General features: G+C 50.9%; 1 protein-coding gene across 17 annotated transcripts in view; it reads right to left on the bottom strand.

The window, feature by feature from the left end:
- The window catches only part of TLE3 (TLE family member 3, transcriptional corepressor), a 49,595-nt gene extending 31,849 nt beyond the window's left edge, over positions 1–17,746 (bottom strand). For 16 of the 17 annotated variants that reach the window (XM_032174354.2, XM_032174356.2, XM_032174355.2 and 13 more), the window contains exons 1-4: positions 17,361–17,746; positions 16,749–16,849; positions 16,161–16,224; positions 15,118–15,162 (exon numbers count right to left, since the gene is read on the bottom strand). In XM_032174354.2, coding sequence (XP_032030245.1) covers positions 15,118–15,162; positions 16,161–16,224; positions 16,749–16,849; positions 17,361–17,384 — 234 coding nt within the window. In that variant the 5' untranslated portion in view covers positions 17,385–17,746. Of the gene's footprint in view, positions 1–4,515; positions 4,598–15,117; positions 15,163–16,160; positions 16,225–16,748; positions 16,850–17,360 lie in introns of those variants that run through there. The other variant, XM_058427406.1, reaches the window with a different exon arrangement.
- Positions 17,747–18,817: the final 1,071 nt, after the last annotated feature.

The following is an 18,817-nucleotide window of genomic DNA, read 5'->3' as shown; positions in this document are numbered from 1 at the left end:
TGGAAAGCTGGCTTAACAGAAGCCCTCGTAACAACAGTAATGACCGCTGATATCGCCCACCCAACTCGCCATGTGTGCATCCACAGTAACCCCACAGAGAAGGCGCTTGTCAACATCTCCACTTTTCAGATGGGGAAACTGATGCCCAGCCATTAAGTGACTTTACTAAACGACTTCCTACCAAGAAGCTGCATTTTGACATTTCAAGAGAGCTTAGAGAAATATTTTTGAAAGAAAACCCACCATTACGGTTAATAATTGACAGCACTTCTGATTAGAACAGCTGTTAAAACAGCATTGGATCCAACTCAAACAAGCTCTAAACATCAGTTCCAAAAAAGGAAAAAAAAAAAAAAATCAAGTGTGACTTCAACAATCGGGACAGGTCACAAATCACAAACTGGAACTCGATCATATGTTGGAAAACTCCTTTTGGCAACTTGGCGCAATCCGTTATCAATAAGGCACCTGTAGTTTCCAGAGGCCGACCTCCATCCTTCCCTCCTTCTTGGTCCCACAAAGCCACTGCTTTTGAGCCAGGTCTTCAAAAGCGAACCTGAGAGGTGGTGGGAGGTGGGAAGACGGCTCCCTTTGGAAAGCACTTTGGAAAAGGTGTTCAGGGAGGCTGGTGCCGCCTTTGAAAGTTTCTTTTCAAGTATGGTTCAAAGCAGGTGCTTTGTTGGTGGAAAAACATTGTTCCTCAGAAGGAACTAATCTACTAGATACAGAGAGAGAAGCAGTTCAGAGAAATGGGGACAGAGGTCCTGCTACATTTGGAATCTGCACTACCAACTGGGCGCTGGGAGTAACATCTGCCCTGCATCTCTGTCGAGATTGTTAGGCAAATAAATGACAGAAAACAAGATAGTGGGGGGCAAGTGTAATTTCCCAAACAGCAATCTGTTCCATGCGCCTTAGTAGCTCCCATTTGCATGATCATCTCCTCATTAAAGCAGGACCTCTGAACATCTTGCTGTAAACCGAGGGTACTTGAGCATTCTAAAAGTCTGTTTCTCTAACCACAGTCTAGTATTCACGTTTGCTGCTATTTCAGACTATCCCTGGCCCTTGACCCAAGACACTAAATTAAGGGAGATGGAGCCTGCTCTTGATCTGTACCCCCCAGCAACCTCCTGCTCCTGGGCTTGCAGCACCCAGCCAGTCTTTGCCCTTACGTTTAATTTAGGTGACTGTGTTCAACACACCATTGAGAGCTACTTCCACCAGTGAGTCTGTCTGCTAGTTAGTTTTAAACTGCCCTGTCGTGTGTACCTGTGGACTCTGAATGCACAATTCCTTTTAACCTCAGCCAAATAAAGGCAAGGAGAAGAGAAAACTGCCCCTTTAAAGAGTGTGTTATGCTCCAATGCCACGCAGAGATGAGCTGGCTTCTACCTCCAATTCTGTCTCCATTTAGTTGTGTGGCTTTGGGCAAATCACCTCCCTTCTCTAGGCATTAATTTCGTTGTCTGCAAAATGAAGGGATTAACTAGATAACGTTAAAAGATCCAGGAGCCCTAATTTAGAGTTTTAGAACCCTAAATATTCCCGAATTGTTGTGCAGCTTATCTTTTCCTCCATAAAGATCCACAAAACAGAGCATCACAAGAATTTACAAAAGACCAGCAGAGAAGAGCCAAGCCACCTTGAGATGTGGATGGATGCTGGCTGGTGGCTGGGCAGCTGGCTGACCTGGGCTGGGTCCCAAGGACCAGTCTTCAGAGCACGAGCCATTCAAATCTGTCCATCAGCAAAACTGTGCTTCACTGTGGAAGAGCCTCTAGGCAAGAACAATGATATCATATTTCTAAGTGTCAAGCCCCTACTGTGCAGTTTCTGTGATTCAAAAAGGAAGACTGGTTGGTGAGGCTAAGACAACCAGGCCAGGGTTCTCCAAGTTGTTGCATTCAGCGGGAAGTAATTCCACGTCTGTTAGACAGGCAAGCGGCCATCCCATGCTACTAGGCTTCTAGTTACATTTGTGAAATGAGGATTTCTTCTTCGGAAAATCAGGGCAGTGTCATGCAAAGAGCATGGTACTGTGAGTCTGAAGACCGGTTTGCGGATGTGTGTGAAAGATGAGATGAGGAAGGGATCTGCCCATTTGAAAGGTGAATTACATTGCAAAGCCATGGGGAAGTGCCGATTTTCATCCCAGCAGGCCTCTGGGTCTCAGGTTACTCCTCTAGAAAACGTGTGTGTTTGGGGGTGTCATCTCAGTCAGCTCTGAGGTTCTTAAATTTTAATCAGGTTTTACCTACTTCTCTGACTGAGTCCTTGGAGTTTGAAGAGAGTCTGCTTCATCTTGATTTAAATCCCAGAGCTGCAAGGAAAAGCTGGGGTGGGAGGCTGTGCAGAAAGAGGTGGCCCTGGCCCCAACCTTCCCAGCAGCCTCCCAGCAGCCAGGCGCCAATCACCCAGATTCAGAATACCACATCTGGGGCCGGGCGCGGTGGCTCACACTTGTAATCCCAGCACTTTGGGAGGCCGAGGTGGGCGGATCACGAGGTCAGGAGATCGAGACCACGGTGAAATCCCGTCTCTACTAAAAATACAAAAAATTAGCCGGGCGTGGTGGCGGGCACCTGTAGTCCCAGCTACTCAGAGAGGCTAAGGCAGGAGAATGGCATGAACCTGGGAGGCGGAGCTTGCAGTGAGCCAAGATTGCGCCACTGCACTCCAGCCTGGGGGACAGAGCGAGACTCTGTCTCAAAAAAAAAAAAAAAGAATACCACGTCTGGGCAATTTTAACTTAAAATATCCCATTGCATTTCCTAGGCAATACTAAATGGAAAGCCCCTCAATGATTTGACTAAAAGAGGATATTCCTTGCCAGGTAGTTTCTCCTTAGGCCGAGCTCAGAGAACACTGAAATAAAGCAAGTGGGTGTTTTATCAACAGAGGAAGAAATCCATGGGGGGGCCAGGGGACAGCCAACAAAAGCTGGGGTGGGGTTCTCAGGCCCTGTTCCATCCACGCCATGGGCTCTCAGGGGAAGCAGTGCTACAATATAAGAAGGGGAGGAGGGTCAACAAATGATCCATGCAGCAGCCTTGGGAAATGTAGCCCCTCCAGCTACCGGAGGGGCTAGTGAAGGTTCACATCACAGATCACTCAATGACAGGTGAGCCTTCTTAAAGGCCCTTTTAGCACTGACATATTGATCAAATTATATATAACTACAACGCCATTAAATATTTATGCCCTCCAAGGAAGCCTGCTGAATTCTTTATGCTGGGAGGACTTGGTACAAGAAAGGCCCAGCCCCCTCCGTGACCCTGAGGATCTGTCTCCTGGGGGATGGAAGGGGATACTGGCGTGAGCCGGCCTGTGAGGACACTCTGGGCACCAGCCCCTGTGCCCTTCACAGGCGGGTGAGGATGACAGTGAGGAGCCAGAGCAGGGAGGAGGAAACACACTCACCCTTCCCCAGTTAGGACCAATCAACGGCAAGGGACTCTGGGGTTGCTGGGGTTGGGACGACCCTCCTGCACACTTCCCTGAAAGGAATCCCACCTCCCCTTTTCTTCCAGAGGTCTACAGTGTAAGGGAACTGGGGATGGTTAGGCCAAGCTAGCATACATCCAGGCAACCCAACCCCGGAAACAGGTGGCAACATACAGTCTAGAGTCCTGCATTCCCAGCCCAGATCCACCCTGCACTTGGGCCTCAGTTTCCAAATAAAGAAGGCCGATCTGAGTCCAGTGTAATAATCGGAGCTCTCAAAAATGAATTAGGTGCTGTGTGAGTGCCCTGCCCTTGGGAGCATTCCATGGAGACCCAACAGAGACTTGGAGGCAGACACCACAGGGCCCAGATGACAGCTCAAGTCCCTCCTGGCTTTAGGACTCTAAGAGTTTCATTCCTCAGACTTTCAGTTTCCATCTACCAGGCTTCCTGTTAACAAGATCCAATAATCTTTAAATATTTGTTCACTTTAATTTCTTGGTTCCCAAACACACTAAACTCTGCTCGCCTCCCACCCCTACTTGTTGGGGGAGATGGCTCTCAAAGAGCTTGCTTGTACAGACAGAACAGGGAGTGCTTTTTCAGATTACACCTTCCCCCAACACTGCCCATTCATCCCAGGCACACCACCCCCACCCTTCCCTCTCTCCTTCCCCCTCCTCCCTCCCCTCAGATAACCCCCTGCCCCCTCCCCCACCTTCCCAGACTCCATTGGCCAACTCCTGCCAGGAGGAAAAATTCTCAATGCATCCCTGCGGGGTTGCCATGGCAACCCCCAGCCACCTAATCCCCCTTGGAACATTATGCAAATCTCCCCTTGCCCCTCAACAGGCTGTAAAAGTCACATTACCCTTGCAGAGACAGCTCATTAAATTTTGGGGGTCTCCCCCCATCCAGTCAGCACTACAAATGAAATGCTGGCTAGGACTTTTTAAGGGCAGGGACTCTTTGGAAAACCCAAGTGGCATGAGGGAAGAATAAGGTGAGGGGCAGAGACAGAGCCCCATTCTATCTACCTACCATCTTATTCACAACCAAAGAGCATACCTTTTCCATAAATTAAAATAAAAAGGGTTAGAGGGTCTTCTTTCTCCAAATAAGGAAGGCAGGAGTGATGGCATTTCTTAGGCTACAAAAATCAAGATCAGTCATTTAGAAACTTATTTTATATGATATGCTCCTTCTCAAACTGACCTCCTCCCAAGCCACACCATTTGATCTCTCATTTTACAGATGAGGCAAATGAGGCCCAGAGAGGGCAAGAAGCTGTCACACAGGAAGACCAGGTGGTAAGCAAATCTCCCAGGTTAGAGCCAGACTCCTTCCTCTACAACAAGGCCTCTCAACCAATAGTAATTGTTTCCCCCAAGGGATTCTGGCAATGTCTAGAGACATTTTTGGATGTTACAACTCGGGCACTGATAACGACAACTAGTGGGTAGAGATTAGAAATGCTGTTAAACATCCTAAACACAGAGGACAACCTCACCACAAAATATTATCCAGCCCCAAATGTAAACAGCGCCCAGGATGGGAATCCCTGATCCACATGTGGCTGATGCTCATGTTTTACTGAATTCTTAAAGGTTTCATCTGGTTTCTTCCCAGCACTGGAATTGATGCCTGTAGTATGGTGGTCTGGGAGTGGACATGTGGGAAGACCACAGAAGACCTCATCTTGATATGGCCTATGGATAAAGATCACTGAGGTCCACGAGGGAAGCAGGCCTGGTTTCCAGTTCTGAACTGGCCGCTGGTCCGCTGTGCAACAATGAGCAAGTTACTTAACCTCTTTAACCATCAGTGCTGCTATCTGATGCATGGCGCCCACGGTGCCTACGCTGCAGGACTGTAGAGCCAACAAGTCACATATGGGAAAAGGCTCTGAGAAATCTTACAACATATGTAACACCAAGGATCTTGTCCTCTATGTCTGAGGCCTTGACAATTTGGGGACTCTGTCCCCTTGTGAGAATACCTTGCTTCGGCCTTTCCATGTGCAAGGTTTTGTGCTAAGCAGGCTATATGCATCCTTCACGGCACTCCCTGTAACTGTAACTGTACAATTTATGAAGCCACCAGCCACCTGTGGCTAGCTAAATGTAATTAAATTTTGAACTCAGTTCCTCAGTCACAGTAGCCATATTTCAAGTGCTTAGGAGCCACACGTGGCTGGTGGCTGCCTTACTGAAGAGTGCAGACATACAGCATTTCCATCACTGAAGAAAGTTCTACTGGGCAGCACTGCCACAACAGGCAGGTGTTATTATTATCTCCACCGCAAGCTGAGGATCACAGAGGTCAAACAGTCTGCTCGAAGTCACACACCAACAGGAATTGATCTGGGACTCAAACCCACATTTGTCTGACTCCAAAGCCAACCTCTTAGCCATGAAGACAAATCTCCCAGCTTCTGGTGCTCTACACCTAACTCTCCAGGATCACCCAGCAAGAACCTGTGATCTTCTGAGGGAGAAAGGGAATCCACTGGCCAAGAAAAACTGGCTTGTTGGGAACCCACCCCACCCATCACCCAGTAGGCCCAATGCGCATTCGACATCCTGGGAGTTTAAGAAGGAAGTTTGCCCAATATCCCTGGGCAAATGGATAGTGAGGAAGAGCTGGGTAGGGGTCTCTTGAGAAGTAAGGTAAAAAACCAGGTAAGAGAATAGTGAGAAAACCCAAAAGGCTAAGAGAAAGGGGTATCTAGACACTTCTCAAGTTCCTGCAGGCCAGGCCTGTGGGTGCCACACACAAGGACTGGGTGACATGGAGACCGACACCAGGCCAACAGCGGCAGGACCCTGCAGGGGAGGGGAACATCTTTCGAGCTGTAAACCAGGCTGCTTCTCCCCCATTTCAAGTCTGGCTTCATGGAGATCCCCCATTTCTCTGGGATAAAGTATGAAATCCCAGGGATTGAGGGATGGGAGACAGGGATTATACCATCAATCTCAATTCTTCCTGTCTTTCCCCAGGACTTCTGCTGTTAGGCAAAGCAAAATAAGAACTGGACTTTAGCTTGCTTCACTGGAGAGAGAGATCAGAGGAAGGGGCCTCCCTCTAGGAAAAGAAGCAGGTAAGGGTTTAAGGACGAGCTAAAGACCTATTGACCAATCAGTGCCAACAGGCTCACTTCCTCTGTCTCCCCTGCTCCTCCTTCCTCTATCCCACCCGACCAGTTGGACCCTTACTCCAGACCATCTGGCATCACCTGCTGCTTCTGAGCCCTCTGAGTGTCCTACTTCTTCCTGGACAGAGGCTAGGAAGGTTAATAGAAGTTTTTGTACCTCGCCCCCACCAGAGAGCTAGAATGGACTCCCATCCCTTGTCCACTAGTCCGCACTGAACTGCCTTCCTCTTCTCATTTTCCCCAGCAGAAGTCACAAAGCATCACCGGTTCCAAAGCATGCCCCTGCCAGTATTATCAGAATTAATCAGTTTCAGATCCAAACGCAGCAAAGACCTGTCGAGGGCTAGCCCAAAGCAAAGATTTGGGGAGTGGGTGAAAGGCCGCCTCCTCCAACCTTTTGGTCATATAGCTGGCAGGGTGGTGGAGTCTAAACCTCAAGTCTTCATGGCTGACCAGGAAGGGAGAGCCCTGTCCTGTACCCAAATTGCATTTGGTGTTCAGTGCTAAAACACTAGTGGGAAGAGCTCTTCTGCATTTGAGTCTCCATTTGAGGAAAGGGTCAGCCTTCCAGCGCAAACGCCAATGAAAAAACTTCTATCGGCCTGCAGTAGTTTTCATTCAAAATTAACAAACAAAAAAAGCAGTAGAAGAGCTGTGAACAATAGTTAAACTTAAAAGGCTCATGAGATAAGGCCACAACACTTGGAACTCCATGCCCAAACAGCCAAGGCATGGCAAGCCGAGTTTACCAATTCACCCACTCAGCACTGGTCTCTTCCCCATCTCTGCTTTGTCATCTCTTCCTCCCAGTTATCTCTTCGCACCCCCACCCTGCCTTCTTCCTCTTTTGCACTTAAACTGTCCATAGTGTGAGATGAAAAGAAAAAGATGCCTAAGATACATTAAAGACACTTTTAAATAAAGGCTCATGACACCTTTACAACTCTTTCTACAATCACAACGTTTGCAGCCTACAGGACTCTGTCAGAAAATTAAGAACGCTTCTATCCTTCCCAAAGAGTCCATAACACTATTCAGGGTCAGAGAGAACTCTGAGCTGGAATATTACCTTCCTTCCTTGAGTCCCAACAAAATGCACACTGTGTATCCAGTATGGGCCAGGCACTGCTCAGGGTTCAGGACCCTTAGTGAAAACAAATACAAAATGGTCCTGTCCCTCATGGAACTCAGTCCTGTCACAGCACAGGCCTCACCTCCCCCATCCCAATTTGAGAACACAGCCCTCTAGTACACAGGTCATCTTCACACCCCAAGCTTTCAGGGTATGCTCCGATGCTTTTATCCTGGTGTCTGTCTGTCCTGGACCCAAATACCCATTATTTTAGCTGCTAAGATGAAAATGTCGAATCTGCTTTGCAATCAAGTGCTACAGAAATTCTAAGGGGCCATAGCAATATAATCTATAATATCTGGAAGATCAAATTTTTCAAACAGTTTGTCCTCAGGAAAGTACTTCCCCTGGGATTATTTGGTGGTGGCAGCAGCCAGAACACTGGATCCTATCATTCACGTGGTGGGTGATGGAAGGAACCACCTAAGACATACGAGCCAAGCCCATCCATGCTCCTATCCTTTACCAAGAGCAGCCAGCCTGTGAGACAACAGGACAACATAGACTTCAGGCCCCAACAGGGTTTCCCTGGCCTCTCGGGCCCCACAGATGGGAACTTGCTTCTCTCTTCTCCCTTCACAGGACACATTGGCAATGGGGGGCTTTGGTGACACAGAGGCAAAGGAAACCTCTTCCAAAGGACTGCATTTTCAAAGCAATAATGAAGTCGGCTGGTGTGAAGGGGAGAAAAGTATTTGTTCTCAGATAAAATCTGCCAGGTGGACTAGACGGGCCCCCTGGTTAACCCTCCAAGCCTGGTATGAACCTCTACTGAAGAATACAAGTCCTTGCCCCACCCACCCTGTTGATTTCCAGATGGGCCTCTTGGGCCATCAACTCTGCAGCAAACAGCCTCCTAGAATCTGATTCCTTAGCGGTCCTGGGCTGACTCTCCAACGAGGTGACCCCTCTCTCTCCTCCAGCCCTCCCCCAGAAGGTGGCCTCTGCCTAAACATTCACAGTGACAGCTCCACAGCCCACTGACTCTGCAACATCCTTAGCAAACAAAAGAATTCAAAATCAATGCTGACGTGAATTCAGACTCTCCCATTACCTCCTTGAGAAACACAAGGTCCTAAGGGCCCTCAGTAGGGCAAGGCTGACCCACAGCTTGCTGCCTGCAAAGGACGATGCTTCAAAACAACAAACCCACCAAATATTCCCCACTTACACGGCGGCAGGACATTTCCCCCTTCCTTAAGTTTCTCCTTAACCCCAACTTGAAGGGAACAATTATTTTATGAAGAATTTTTTTTTAAATATGTATTTTGAAAGAGAAGAGAAAGCCAAAAGAAGAAAGGAAAAAGAAAAAAGGAAGAAAGCATCTTGGCTGTGAGTCTCAGAGAGCATTTGTTGAAAACAAGATATTGTCCCTTTAAGCATATAAAAACAAGGCCCTTGAGCAGGCAGTTCTCACTCTGGTACACAATTATGGGTGCTTTCAGCTGTCTAGCACTACTTCAAGTGCTCTCTTAAACCAGACTGTCAATGGCATGTTGAAAGCTATTTTGCTGGCTGCTATCATTAATAGCAAAGTGGAGAGCTGGGCTGATGAGAATTAAATATGGGGGAGGGGGCGGGTCATAACCAGTCATTACAGAATTACCAATATGAGAAGGGAGACAATGCCACTTTGGGGAATAAAGTTCAAAGCAGCGTATTACGGTAGGAAAGCAGGCAGAGCAGGCCACAGACGGTGCAGAGAGGGCCCCTGCCCCCACCCCGAGGCAGATGGACTCAGGCCAGCCCTGGAGAGCCAGCCGTGCAGGGATGGAGGGAGCCACCGGGTTGGGAGCCGCGACTGCAAGGGCAGAGGGGCCTTGGAGATCGCTCTGCTGCAAAATGTCACCACCTCGCCTCACTTCCCAAGTGCAGTCCCCGCCCCACATCATTCCGAAGACGTGTGGCTTCCAGAACATATCTCACTGCCTTGCCGCGAGCTGTTGCCACCCTGGAGGGGCCTCGGCTGCCGACTTCTGCCTCATAAACCCTGCCCTCCCTTTCAGACTCGCCACAAGTAAAGCCCTCAGTGAAGTCCGCTCTCACCCGACTCTCCTCTCCCAGGAAGAATAAGCTGTTCTGTGCTGGGTGCTCCTCCTATGACACTCGGGCCACATTAGCACTTACCTCACTGCATTGCAATTACTTATTTAGACATCCGACTCCCCCGCAGAGGGAATGGTGTCTTATTCGGCTGTGTAACCAACCCCTGCCCACACCCCGCACATCCCAGTCCCCTAATAACTGCTTTGGGAATGAATCCAACCCCCTCATTTCACTGATGAAGAAACTGGATGCTGGGCCATAGGAGGAAGCCTGCAGAGCGGGCGGCCAGCCCACAACTAAAATCCCCACTTCCTACTCACAGGGCTCAGGGAATCGGAACTCTACTCTCAGATAACCTGAATAAATTTTGAAGAAAAACCAAGATGTTTACTGAGCACCTATTACATACTAAGTGCCATAGAGACCTCCGCAGAGGAGCTTCCTTCATACCTACAAAAATGAGATGAGGAATGAGTGCCAGATCACAGGGGAAAACACTGCCAAGCTTAGGTCTTTGTCACCTGTTTGCCCCTGGCGTCCCAGTACTTTGTACAAACAATGAGATAGAACGACATTCTCCCACGTAGAAAGCAAAAGGAGATTTATTCCTTGACTGACTCACTCCTTCAACAAAATGGAAACAAACAGCCTAGAGCCTTCCTCCGAGAGGTGGGAAGGAGGAGTTCAAGGAAAGGAAGAACTCCGTGTCTGCCATGGGCTCCTGGTCCAAGAGAGTTCAGAGAATGAGTCCTGAATTAGGAGCCAGGTTCCCACCCCTTGATCTGTAAAGTAAGGACAAGGGGCCATTTGCTCATCTCACAGGGTCATTTCAATGACAAATGCACAAGAAGGAAAAGACCCCAAAAGCACTGAAACCCCCACTCTACCACTCCCACTGGCAACTAGAGAAAAGGGGTCCAAAGGCAGTCTTGAGGGGTGGGGCAACCTCCCTCTAGCTAGACAGCATGCAGGGAGCTTGGAGCCCAGCAGACCCCAAAGCTGAGCGAGGCAGGCACCCACTCAGTGCGAGGACTCATGTGATTACAGTCTGTTCCAGGGAAGATCAATGTGGCAGGAAAAGTCAAGACAGATACCAGGGCATGGGGGGGTTCTTGGATGCCAGCACTCTGGCAAAAAAGAAAAAAAAAATTTCACAGCTCAACTCAGATGCCACACAAATAGGCACTTCCCTAGTCTAAGGACCTTTGACCCCTTCTAATTTGCAAGTGGTCCCACTCTCCTATCAAGATAGGCTCAACTCCTGGGCAGAGTCTTTTGTAACCTCATTGCCTGGTAGCTCCTTCTGGCCACCTGTACCTTGCACCTTCACCGTGGTAACAAAACTTCTGTGTGCCTCAAGATCTTCCAGGCGAGCCCCTTATCATTTAGATGAGAAGATCCACAGCGGGGAGGGGAGGGGAGGGGAGTGACAAATGGGGATTTTCCATTTCCCACCTCAGCCCTGTGTTTATGGCACCCCATGGCTAGGGTAAAAGGTTCACTGGTTGTACCACCTTTCCCTGTCTGTGAGTCTTTCCTCTGGGATTGCTAATTATGCATTATGTATTATTATTACACACATCAAATCATTAGTTGTGCAAATAGCTGGCAATTCAAAACAGGACTGTGGACAATAAGGGTTCAGCGATATGATTATACAACCCGAAATGGGGTACTTTGGACTTTCGTGGGGCCAGTTTTGTAGCCTTAGCCTGTTTGGATAATAACACAGAAAGAAGCAATAGTAATTAAAGACACAGAACACATTAGAAAAGGAGCACTCTTCATTTCTTGAGTCTTACAGAAAAGAGTCCTGGGCTGGAAGGGAAGCAGCAGTAGCAGCTTTACCACTAACGTGGGACTGTATGACTGAGTACATCAGCTTCCCTTCTCTGGGCTACCATTTCCTCATCTGTAACTTGAAAAGTTTGCATGAGAAGCCAAAGGGTTCTTCCAGTTCCAGGATTCAAAAAGAAACTTACAGGAAAGGTCGTTCAGTTCACAGAAAAAGGTGACTGTATTGTGTTGGCATGACACTGCCCCAAAATCAAAATGGCTCAAGTCCACTTTCAAAAACATCAGTGCTCACCAACAGTGGGTGAAAACGCTGCCTGACCCAGCTTCTCAGAGTGCCAGTGCCTCAAATCCAATGCATGGCAATCGCTCTGGGGCCCCTGGTTCTAAGCTGGCTTTGTTATTTGTGGCTGACACTGGAAAGCCTCTGCACAAACAAGATGGCAACTGATGAGCCGGTCAGTCATCACTGCCTCCCCAGCCTCTCTGAACCATCCTTGACATTCTGCCTGGAAGCAGGGGGCTTGGTGGAGGTGGGTGACCTCTTGAAGTCCCGGGCCAGGCCTGTGATTCTGTAATTTTTGCTTTACCATAATTAGGGAGGGAGGCAGAAGAGTAGGAGGAGAAACCATTTATTACTTCTCTGGGATTTTGACAGCTTGGAAAAAGAGAGAGACAGAGAAACAGCCAGAGAAGGAGCCAGCCACAGTGAGTTTAACCTCTCAGTGAAATAAAAACGGGCTGGACGCACCTCATCAGCTGCCCTCTGTCAATACCCGGGCCCATCTGGCAGGACTCGAGGTTCCCAGCTAATTGGCATTTCCCATAGAGCCAGCAAAGGAGAGCTTTTAAAAAAATATGTGGCGGTGATGGTGGAGTGTGTGTGCGTGTATGCGCGCAGGCTGAGGACTGCCACACTTCCCAAGGTGCTAGCTCTGTAGATCATCTATTATATAAAAGTACAGACAGTCCCCACCCCCACCCCAGCTTAAAGATGAAGAATCCAGCCTGTTTGTTCCAGGCAGATGTAATCACACGAACAGTCAAGTCTAGAGGGCAGGACACTGCATGAATAATTCAAGCACTCCAGTCACTTGATTGTGTGTGCAGATAAAACACCAGTCAACCGCTAAACAGGTCAGCTGATAAACTTGTTTGCTCAGGCCTAACCACCATTCGCCAAATGCACCCAAGACCCACGCTACAATTAGTGGCAGGGCTTTCTTCTACAGAACCCTTGCAAACCTAGGGAGTGGCCAGCTCCATTAGGTCAGGGTTGCATTTCACGGCACAGGTTTCTTCACCTCCTTGCCTCTTTGTTCCTCCACAGCCACAGGGTGATTTCACCCAACTCAGAGACTGCCATAAGCTTGCAAAGCCACCGCATTCAGAGCACACACGTTCAGGCTGGGAACTCAGGCTAGAGGGCAAAGGTGAGCGGCAATCAAGGTAAAGTGCCCAGTGGGGAAGCCAGAGGGCTGGATTTGAGTCCCAGCTCTGCCCTCCTGGCCTCCCTGAAGCCTCAGTTTCCTCACCTATAAAAAGGGGGCAAAGAATGCCTCTATCCACCACTGGCAGCTGAGAGGATTAAATGAGACAACGTAGCCAAACCCCAGGCATTCTCCCCTTAAGAACCTTGTTTGGGGAATGGCCAGAAATCCCAGATGTACACAGCTGCTCTTTATATAAACCCCACCACCAAATGCGTTAAGATATTTAACTCTTCCTGCGTTCACAGCATCCCCAGGACTCACAGAACAGATCTGCTGCGAGCCAAGGTGGATTCTTAGCGCCAAAGCACCATTCATTCACAGACATGCGGAACACCACCCATGCAGACCTCAACATGCAACGAGACATTACACCTTAATTACCAAGCTCTTACAATAACTGCTGCTATAAATTTTAAACCTGGGTGCAATTACCCTCTTTAAACACACCCAAGATACTAAGCGTTGAGGAAAAAAAAAAAAATTAAGAGAGGGTAGACAAAGGGAGGAAGCGGCACCCTGCATACACCCCAAGGTCCTTGAAACACCTGGGACCCCAGTTCCATTTCAAGCATTCTTCCGGGACCTGGCCCGTTCCAGTTGCAGAACCTGTCTCTATTCTACTTTTCCAAGGAGAAATATCTTTACATATAACACCCTGTCTGTTTATTATTTCTGTGTGTCAAGAAGTAAAAACATGGTAGCCTTCATGTGCCTTCCTAAGGGACTAACTAATCCCTCAGGAAGCCACAAGCTGGCTTCCCACACATTGCTCAATAAACTCAGGCCCCTTTCTGGCTTCCCTTCACCCAACACTGGGGCTCCCTCCAGGAGGGGAAAGGAAACTACAGATCCCAAAGGCTCTACAGGAAGCCACTCGAGTGGGTAGGAATCTGCCCACTTTCCAGGGTCACCTGCCCTTCTCACCTGCCCTGGGTCCTGCGCCTCCTTAAAGAGCAAAATTGAAACCTTGTAAATGACTGTTAATTTAGAGCAGAAAATCCATTCAAGTCACGGTCACCAAAGGCTAGAATGAGTCAACAGCCTTCTGAGATTTCATGAACACCAATTGTTAAAAAGAACAACCGGCCTGCCTGCTCCATTTATACGTGCCAAGTCAACTCTAATCGTTGGCCAAGCCAAATTATAGGCAGCCTTTCCTCAGAACACAAATACACAAACAGGCCTCTCCCACAGCCCAGCCTAGCACTGGGACTAGTTACTGATATGCACTGAGATAAAGGGTGTTTGTATTTGCTCGGTTTGAGGTATACTGTTATTAGAAGAGTGACAATACCAGGTAGTTTACATATCCATCAAACGACACCACACTAGCTAAACTGGTTTGACTTCAGGATTTCAAAGCTGAGCTAAACCTCCAGCCATCTCAAAAGTCCTGGCTAGGCTGCCCCTGGGCAAGTTACTTCACCCAGGAGCTTCAGCTTCCTTCTCTGTAAAATGGGAATTCGGCTGCCTTCAAATCAAGACAGAGACGAGAAAGCCATCTTGTCAATGCAAGGCATTAAAGTTGTATTTCATTCTGGCTTTATATTTTTAAGCAGTTAGTGGCTTCGTTCCCTTAAATTTCGACAGCTCAGCCTGGCTTTTAAGGTTCTTGAAGTTTAATCTTATCAAGGCAGAACATCACATTTTTGCAAAAAGAAAAAAAAAGAGAAAGAAAAAAAATCCTCCTGCATTTCCTCTTGAGAATTTTACATTAAAACAGATAAAAGCAGCCAGCCACCTCTGGGCTTTCAGGAGTTTGTAAAGCAGATCCTGGAGGTACAACTTCTTTCCCTTTGGTCCTTTATCCTCCACCAAGATCCAAGGCCAGGACTAATTTCACAAGCTCAAATGCTAAAAGCTCAACGTGTCTAAAAAAAAATCAGCAAAGCCTCAGACCTTGCATTTCAAGGACTGGATCCATTCACTCTTCAAGGAGAAGGGGGAGGAATCGAAGAACCAGGCTCACTTTCAAACGAGAGAACATAAGAAGTCCACATATATAAGTTTTTAAAAAATGAAATATATTTTTAAAAGAGAAGAGCACTTACCTGCTTGTGCATTTCAATGTTCAAGCCATAGGACATCTCATAGTACTAAAAGTAAAAAGAATGGCTATTAACAGACAACACAGAAATCTGATCATTTTTCAAAATCAGTTTTTTCTTGGAAAGGTTTTGGCCAAATCATACTTTTACGATACATTTGCTAAAGAAGTTTACATCAAACCCCAAAGCCAGCTTACAGAGCGGTTTAAGAGCTGACAAGGGCGAGTGTTCCTCTCATCTCAACAGAACGTTATATATATGGTAGTAAGGGGAGCTGGGCCCTCCCTCCCACAAGCGCCACATGTGCCCTATATCCTGTTTATACAAGGTTCAGGTTCAACAGGGAATCGTGTGTACACTGGGACCCTCTTGTCCTCTGAGAGTTATTTAGCACTGTGTCGAAGGCCTCTTATGTGGAAAGCAGTGCAGGGAGCCGTGCCCTCTCACAAATGAAGATTAAAACTTGCTGGGCAAAAGGAAGACAGTCCGCCTACTGCCCCAGCGTGGACAAGATACCCAGCTGGGGGATCCCTGAGGAGGTGAGTGGACGCAGAGAGCTTTATAAGGCCTCTCCCTCCACTCCTCACAACACCCTGGGGAAGGAGGGCTTCTGTCTCACTCTGGCTAGATCCCAGCTGCAAAGCAGAAAAGTTTCCAAACACTCCCAGGAGGTCACTAAGAGAGATTTTTACCAACCCTAATTTCACATGGGCTGGTCCAATCCTATCTTACTAGCCAAGATAGGGCTATGGCAATCAGCCACTGGGAAACTTTCAAAACACAAATTAAAGGCACACAAAGATAATACAGAAGTCTCCGGCCTGGAATTGGGGTTTCTCTTTCTGCCCCTCCCCTCACCCTCCTCCAAGTGGCCCCGGCAATGGAAGCTGGGGAAGGGGAGGGCAAGACCAGATTATGCCCTCTCCCAGGGCCGCCCTGCGGCTGGGCGGTGGTGGGGACCTGGCGCTCATCTCCCCAGATCCACACCGCTCCCCCGGCCGGGGTCGGCGCCTCAACCGCCCCCCAGGCCCGCGGCCGCATCTCACCATCACATAATGGCGCTGCATCTCCGTCTTCTCGTTTGCCAGCTTGTCGTACTCCACTTTGAGGCTGCGAGGGCAGGAGGAGCCGGCTCAGGCCTGGCGCCTGGACAGCCTCCTCTGAGGCCCCCACCCAAGGGCCTCTAGAGCCACTTTCCCACTTCCCTGACACCCCCCCGGGGGGGCGCCCCCATTATCCCACAGCCTGGGGACGCGGGGGGATTTGGGTCCCCGCCGTGGGGAGAGGGATGTGAAACAATTCGAAACTTCCCGCGAGCCAACCAGAGGACTTATCACGGCCGCAGAGGAGCAGGACCCTGACGCTGGCTCCCGACACCCAGAACCCGGAGTGAACCCGCTCGCCGCGACCTAGACCCTCATTCGGGGACCCCACGGGCGGCGCTGGGAGCCCGGCGGCTGCGGGCAGTAAAGGGTTAAGGCGGCGCGCTCGGAAAGGGGAAACAAAAGGCGGAGGCCCGGGCTGCCCCGCCGCCCCTGGGTTGGGAGCCCCCTCTGTCCCCGCGGGGGATGGCAGGAGCCGCGCAGGGACCCGCCCCTCCCCGCCAGCCCCGGGGCGGCCCCCACCGGCCTTACCTGTGATACTGAGCTTGCAGGAACTGGAATTCGTCTTTGATCCTGTCACAAGACTCAGCCACCGTGAATTTAAATCCCGGCTGCCCGGGTTGATGGGGAGCCTGGAGCCCGCAAAGACAAGACAGGGGAGGGGGCGGGGGCCTGAGACGGCGCTCAGAGCGGCCCCGGCCCCTCCCCAGCGGCGCCCAACCAGAGAGACCACCCTCAGCCCAGAACCTTCCCAGCAAGTTTCTCAGCTCTCCGACGGGGCGGAGCGGGGGCGCCCCATCTCTCCCCGTCGGCTGCGGGGCTCCCATGCCTTTCACCAAGGGCCTCCCTCTCCCCAGTAAGGCGGGGGCGGGAGACAAGCCGGGTGAGTTGGGAGACTTCAGAGCGGGGCCGGGGACCGCGTGAACAGCTCCCCCTGGAACACAAGCAGTCCCCCGCGCCACTCGCGCGGAATTAACCTCCTCTCTCAACGGCGCCCCCCGGCCGCATCCCCTTTGTGTGAGAGCACACACACAAACACACACACCATAAAGGTAGCAACAAGCAAAATGGAGGTGCCAGATAAACTGCCTCGTTTACCCTGCCATGATAGATGCTTAAATAAACCGAGTTGCAATTACTCACCGGATGTCTGCCCTGCGGATACATGGCAGGGAGGGGTCGTGATTCCGAGAGCGTGGAAGCGCCGAGAGCCCGGGCCGGGGAGGTGCAGGGGAGGGGGGAGCCGAGCCCGAGCGGGGGGCGGCCGGGAAACCGAGAGCTCGTCCCCGGCCCCCCCAGCTCGTTCTCGCAGCGAAATCCCAGAGTCGGGCGCCCGCCCCAAGTGAAGACAAAGAGCCGCGGAGCAGGCGGCAAAGTCGTCGGCGGGCGCCGGGGCCGGGCGGCGGGCGCGGGCTTTGTGCGCCTAGGGCTCGGCGGGCAGCGGCCGGCCGCCTTTCCTGGGCTGCGTCGAGCGCGTCAATGCCCGGGACTGCGCGGACATCGTCGGCTCCCCAGCAGGTCCGGCGCGGGGTCCCGAGGCCGGGGGCCCCTCCTGGGGCGAGCTCGGGCCCCCTCCGGGTCACTCAGCGCGTCGCGCCTGTAGGGGGACGCGCCGGGGCAGCCTCAAGCATCCGGGGCGCGCGGGTCCGATCCTAGAGGCGTCCGGGCCTGGGGCTCGCGGCGAGAAAAGGACGCGGGCTACGAGGTGGTGGCTTGGGGCCGCAGGAGCGCCGGAGGGTGAGGGCGGGAGCCCGGCGCGGGCGCTTCGACGCCCCCCCTCGGAGAGGAGAGCCTGCTGTTCCGTCTGCTACTGCCGCTGCCGCCGCCGCCGCCGCTGCAAGCCCTTCCCAGGGCCGGGGAGGAACTCTGGGCTCAGTAGGTGCAAATCAAACGCCCTGGCATCCTAACTCCAGCGGGCACGGGAAGCCTCCGCAAAGGGTTCTCGCTGCTCCCAGCTCGAGCGCCGCGTCCCCAGCGAGGAGCGCTCGGCGCCACCGCCGCGGCCGCCTCGGAGCGCACAGGCAGGAGAGCGCTGGAGGGGAGACGCAGCCCGAGACCGGGGAGCTCTGCGGCTTCCTTCCTTCCCCTCGGCCCGGCTCTCCTCTCCGCGCCCCGGCAAACCCTCAAAACACACACACCCAACACACACACGCGCACACACACACACACCAAAAAAAAAGTGCCCCGGACCTACGGATACCACACACAGACAGGCGAGGGGGACGAGCACGAGGTCTGAACTGCCGCGAGAGCAGTTCCAAATAGGGACTGAAAAGTAACAAAATAATGTGGCAGCTTCGTCCGGCGCTGGCCAATGGGAGCGCGGGGCCCCCACGTGGGGCTGCGGGACTCGGCCTACGACTGGGTGCCGCTGGGCGCGACGTCACAATGCCCTCTTGTGTCTAAAACTATGCATGAAAAGTAGCAATCAGGCCCTACCCGCTGGTGACTTTCGCATGGGAGTGAAAAACAGCGCTCCTCAGATCAGGAATTAACCGAAAGACATATAATAAATAGATATATATTATAGTCCTGGGCTGCTCGAGTTTTTTTCCTCCTTTTTTTCCCACGATCTACTAGCAAATAATTATTTAGCGGGA

Source organism: Hylobates moloch, unplaced genomic scaffold (assembly GCF_009828535.3).
Source record: "Hylobates moloch isolate HMO894 unplaced genomic scaffold, HMol_V3 SCAFFOLD_14, whole genome shotgun sequence".
Classification (NCBI taxonomy): Eukaryota; Metazoa; Chordata; class Mammalia; order Primates; family Hylobatidae; genus Hylobates; species Hylobates moloch.
Note: the sequence above shows the minus strand (reverse complement) of the source record. Positions and strands in the feature narration are given on the sequence as shown.